Raw genomic sequence first — 4,397 nt, forward strand, 5'->3', positions numbered from 1 at the left:
TACGTCTGTAGATCATAAGTAACAATACAGATCAATAAAGTTTAGACTTACTCGCTGGCGTTGAAATTGAGGAGTAACTTGTAATACTCCATCTCCAGTGTCTCCTCCAGGGGTTCCTTCGAGAGCCCCCTCAGGTATTCCTCCTCCTCTTTCAACCACTCTTTCACCATGACCATGTCCCGTGCACCCACTTTCACCAGTGCGCTGTCAACTGCCGATCTCGTGTCCAGTATCTCGAGTGCTTGTTTATAGTTGTTGAGAAGGAAGGTGCCTAGTGGACAATGATCAGTAATGTCACAGTATGAGGGGCGGCACACGTACTGAGGTTTTGGTAAGTCTCAAAGGTGTCCTTGTGTTTCGTGTACTCCACAATGGCTTGACGGCGGTGGAAGATGCTTGAATATCGGGTCGAGCTTGCGAGGGCGTTTGACAGCGAGAAGAAGCGCTCGCAACCCTCTAAATCCTCCAATCCGAGTCCCTCGACATACGTTGCTAGTAAACATAGCTGGCAGAGGCGGTTGTGGGCGTGGCCATGGAATGCACCGACCAGGCAGGTGTGGTTTGCGGCGCGTGCTTTCGGTCCCAGCGAGCTCTTGTTTATTGTGGTCTTGAAGCGACACCCGATGTCGTAGCCGTGGCCAAGGTCAGCCCCAAAGATGTCAATCATCTTGGAGACGATGGCCAGGGGGTACTTGGAGCTTAGATAAAAGGTTAGCGATGAGGTGTGAAGATGGTAACCACAGAAACAACTCACAGTTCGCCGCTGCGCACCATATCTGCCAACACGAGAACAAAACCATGTCGGCAGAGGGCCAAAAATAGGCCGGTCTCTTCGAACATCCCCCACATCTTGGCAGTCAGTTCGGTCTTCATATTGCGCCAGCGTTCGGCACAGGGATTGTCATCGTCATACTCGAAACCCGGGACCTCCTCCATCAACACCTCTTTCGCCCACTCATCTACCTGCTCCCGCGTCAAATAAATGCCACGCCCAGTGGTCCGACTGTCCTTGACTTCGCTCGAAGCCCCGAGGATAGGCTGCGCTACGTCTTCTGTTGTTGCTGGTGCCTCCTCGGCTGTTGGCTCTGGCTCTGGCTCCCTATGAGGGATCCTCTTCATAGAGTCATTGCCGTCTGTGGTGTAAAGCATTGAGAACTTGAGTTTATCTTCATCTTCGAGAATGTAGGTACAGGGGGGACATAAGTGTTTGATGCGGTAGTCGACGCCATCACGTCCTACGGAAGCTTGAACCAATCGGTCAACGGCGGTTCGGATATTGAGATAGAGATCGAAGGCGATGGAGAATTGACGTCGGAGGTAAGGCTTGAATGGTACACAGTGCATGTCGCAGAGGCTTTTGACAAAGGAGTGGATGGAGACATGGGGGCAGCGGAGGTGTGTCAATCGGAAGAGCTCGAGCGCTCGGATGCTGATTGCGGCTATAGGGGAATATGGGGCACATGGCATGAGCCCTTGTCGAATTAACGCGGCACACACGTACACATCTGTTGATAGGTGATAAACTTGGACGTGTCGGAGGCCTGAGATCAGGGGAAGGGTGAGTAAAATAAAAAGAGAGAGTGGCGAAACTCACGGTACACGTCGACTTCACAGATGGTTGTTGTTGCCTGGACTTCAGCATTGGGAGGCAATACATACTCTCCTGAATACCCATCCTCTCCAAGTTGAAGCATCCACCCCATGTAAGCCTCTATCAGTGCTGGGAGCTGGATATTAAATGCGTCGACGCGTCGTTGTGTTCGATCCCTACGTGTACGGTAGTCACGAGTGCGGGGTCGTCTAGCATGGACTCAGAATGTGTATGATAGTACAGAAATGGTGGTTTTACCTATTTGGTGGGCCCAGTAATTCATCTGCAATATCCACAAGTGCGGTGAATTCCCCCCCTGCATGGCTAATGTCTATTGTTTCCGCTCCCGCAAGAATCGCGTCGACATCCATTTCCCAGGCATCATGCTCAATGTTGCTGTCATCAACGCTTCTACTGCCGCTGTCGTTGGTGGTGTTTGTACGGATTGCCTCCAACTCATCTCTTTCCACTGCGGACATAGCATCCTGACGAAGGGTGTGGTCTATGCGATCCTTGGCCTGCCTCTTGTGAATGGCCGTGGCGTTTAGAACCTCTTGTCGTAGGCTGGTGCGACCGCTAAGTGACCGGGAGGTGTATAGGTGGTGGACATGTACGGAGGATGAAGTGCCAGAACGCTTAGTTTTCCTGGACCCAGGGGGTTTACCGAGCGTCATGTAAAGGGTGCTTTGAGGGTGCTTTGAGGGCGCTGGGTGCTTGTTGTCATGTCACGTGCAATCAGTTAGAGATTAGTAGAGGCAGACAACCTCCCCTCCCTCTCTCGTTTAGCCCTTTAAGTACTTGTATATATAGCAAGTGCATTAGGGGTACATATAACAATAAATTTGTGAAAGAAAATATTGTGCCCGTAGACCTCAACATTGCAAATGTGTACGTAGATCTGTAATGGCCATATACTTGTATATGATGTCTTTCATTAGTGCTCCTTCAATAGAATACATTGACTATTCTGGCCTTCCCTCATGTATGTTTCTTGTATGTATGATGTCAGCCATCATGCTGCACCACTTAACAAGTCCAGGCGTGCACTATCTGACTTGATATCAGACATTTTGTATCGTAGATGGACTTGTCAATATGAAGCTCATCACCGGGCCACAACTCCCAGCCAATCAGAGCAGCGGAATCTTCCTCTCACGTAGATCAAAAATTCAAGGGTTCCCCCTTAATGACTCTAATTGAAAGCAGGGTATATTTTTTTACGAGGGGAGGCCTACAAATGTAAAGGCTACTGGTACTAGCTACGGAATATCAACATGAAAACTAGAGAAATGTCAGCAGGTGGGCAAAGGTTACAGTTAGGTTACATAGCGAATGACGAGAAGTTCCATGTAACCGTCAACAAATATTTGGTTTGCGTGCTCACGGGCGCTGGTTCTTAAAAACGACGGGTTTTCATACTGGCCAAAGGCATGTTCTCCCGCTTCACTGTGATATGAGAATTTCAGCAGGGAAATGGGATGGTAATCATAGAAACTAACCGTCCTTGGTAAACCCCAGGAGCCGTGCCGGTGAACACAACCCAGAAATCCTCTTGGTCGGCTCGGAATGATTCTTCACGTGCAATAGCGACGGCTGCAGCGTTGCGGCTTTGCGTTGATGTTGGAGTCCTTGGAGTGGAGGGTGATGGAGTTGGCCGGACAGAGTTGAGATGGTTTGCAGCGCTAGCGTAGGTATGGGAAGATGTCGATCCAAGCGGGGTATGAGCACTGCGTCCCCTATGTGGGGTAAGAGGAGTTTGCGGGGTGAGAGGGGACGCGTTGCGGTTGTTGTATACATGAACACGTTGGGGGGTCGTAGCCGGGGCCGAAATACCACGCGCTGAAGGAGTTGGCGGCTTCGGATATGGCTTGGAGCCTAATGACGCTGCCACGTCAGGAGGGAGTCGACCGGTATTTGTAAATCCTTCCCAGGCGCTATGAGCACCTTCATACGAGCTGTACCCTTTGTATATCTTGGCCGAGCTTGCAAGCCCAAAGATAGCAATCGAGGCAGCAGTCCTAGAACAAAACTTCATCTATTATATTTCAGGAGACTAACTGAACACATACCAGTTATAAAATACCCCAACGTCATTTCCTGCATAAACGACATAGGCTACCTTGCCATGTGTGGATTTCGGTTGCTTGAGATACCTGTGTGGTGGAGCTGGGGCAGGGGAACTGGTGCGATCATCGTTCTCTTCCATCTCACCTCCAGCGCCATCTGTGTTCAACCTAAACCTGTCGTCGATAGAGGTTTGGGCCACATGTGTAGCAGAGCCAATGAAGGCCTCGTCCCCATTCGTTTCCGGTTCTGTGGTAGGAGATCAACCAGGAGTAACTAGAGATGGGGCACTTACCATGCTTGACGGCATAGGGCGACCCAAACCTTTGACCAGTGGGTGGTTGCGCACGCAAAGGGAAGTCTGACAGTGCAATGTCAATGAAATGGGGAGGTAGGTACACTGCAGACGACTTACTGGGCATAGCGTACAACGAGAACAGAGGTGTGGCGAGGTAGGGGACTCAAAGACACAACGTCGATGTTGTGATGAGGAGCAAGAAGTGTCACGGTTGGTTGATTGTTGATTGTTGATTCACCTACACGTGATGCCAAACACTCGTCAACTCAACGTCAACTGCTGCTCATCCCACCATTGCCCCCAATGGCCTCACGCTCCTCATCCCCGTATGTCGTACCTGCAGAAGAAGATCCGTCTACTCACGCAGGCCGCAATTCTTCCCAACCTCAACAACAAACACGAGTTCTAACGAAAAACACGCTGTCGCAAGCTCAGAAAGCCACG

The 4,397-nt window shown here is 50.4% G+C and overlaps 1 protein-coding gene across 1 annotated transcript in view; it reads right to left on the reverse strand.

The window, feature by feature from the left end:
* Positions 1-2,846: 2,846 nt before the first annotated feature.
* LACBIDRAFT_332450 (uncharacterized protein) overlaps positions 2,847-4,397 on the reverse strand; it is a gene marked incomplete at both ends in the record, with an annotated part of 1,733 nt that continues 182 nt past the window's right edge. Inside the window, 8 exons of the mRNA XM_001887008.1 lie at positions 2,847-2,872; positions 2,976-3,037; positions 3,091-3,609; positions 3,661-3,904; positions 3,951-3,979; positions 4,071-4,191; positions 4,246-4,290; positions 4,317-4,338. Of these exons, the coding sequence (XP_001887043.1) occupies positions 2,847-2,872; positions 2,976-3,037; positions 3,091-3,609; positions 3,661-3,904; positions 3,951-3,979; positions 4,071-4,191; positions 4,246-4,290; positions 4,317-4,338 (1,068 nt within the window). The remainder of the gene's footprint in view (positions 2,873-2,975; positions 3,038-3,090; positions 3,610-3,660; positions 3,905-3,950; positions 3,980-4,070; positions 4,192-4,245; positions 4,291-4,316; positions 4,339-4,397) is intronic.

This window comes from Laccaria bicolor, genomic scaffold, assembly GCF_000143565.1.
Source record: "Laccaria bicolor S238N-H82 LACBIscaffold_41 genomic scaffold, whole genome shotgun sequence".
NCBI lineage: Eukaryota > Fungi > Basidiomycota > Agaricomycetes > Agaricales > Hydnangiaceae > Laccaria > Laccaria bicolor.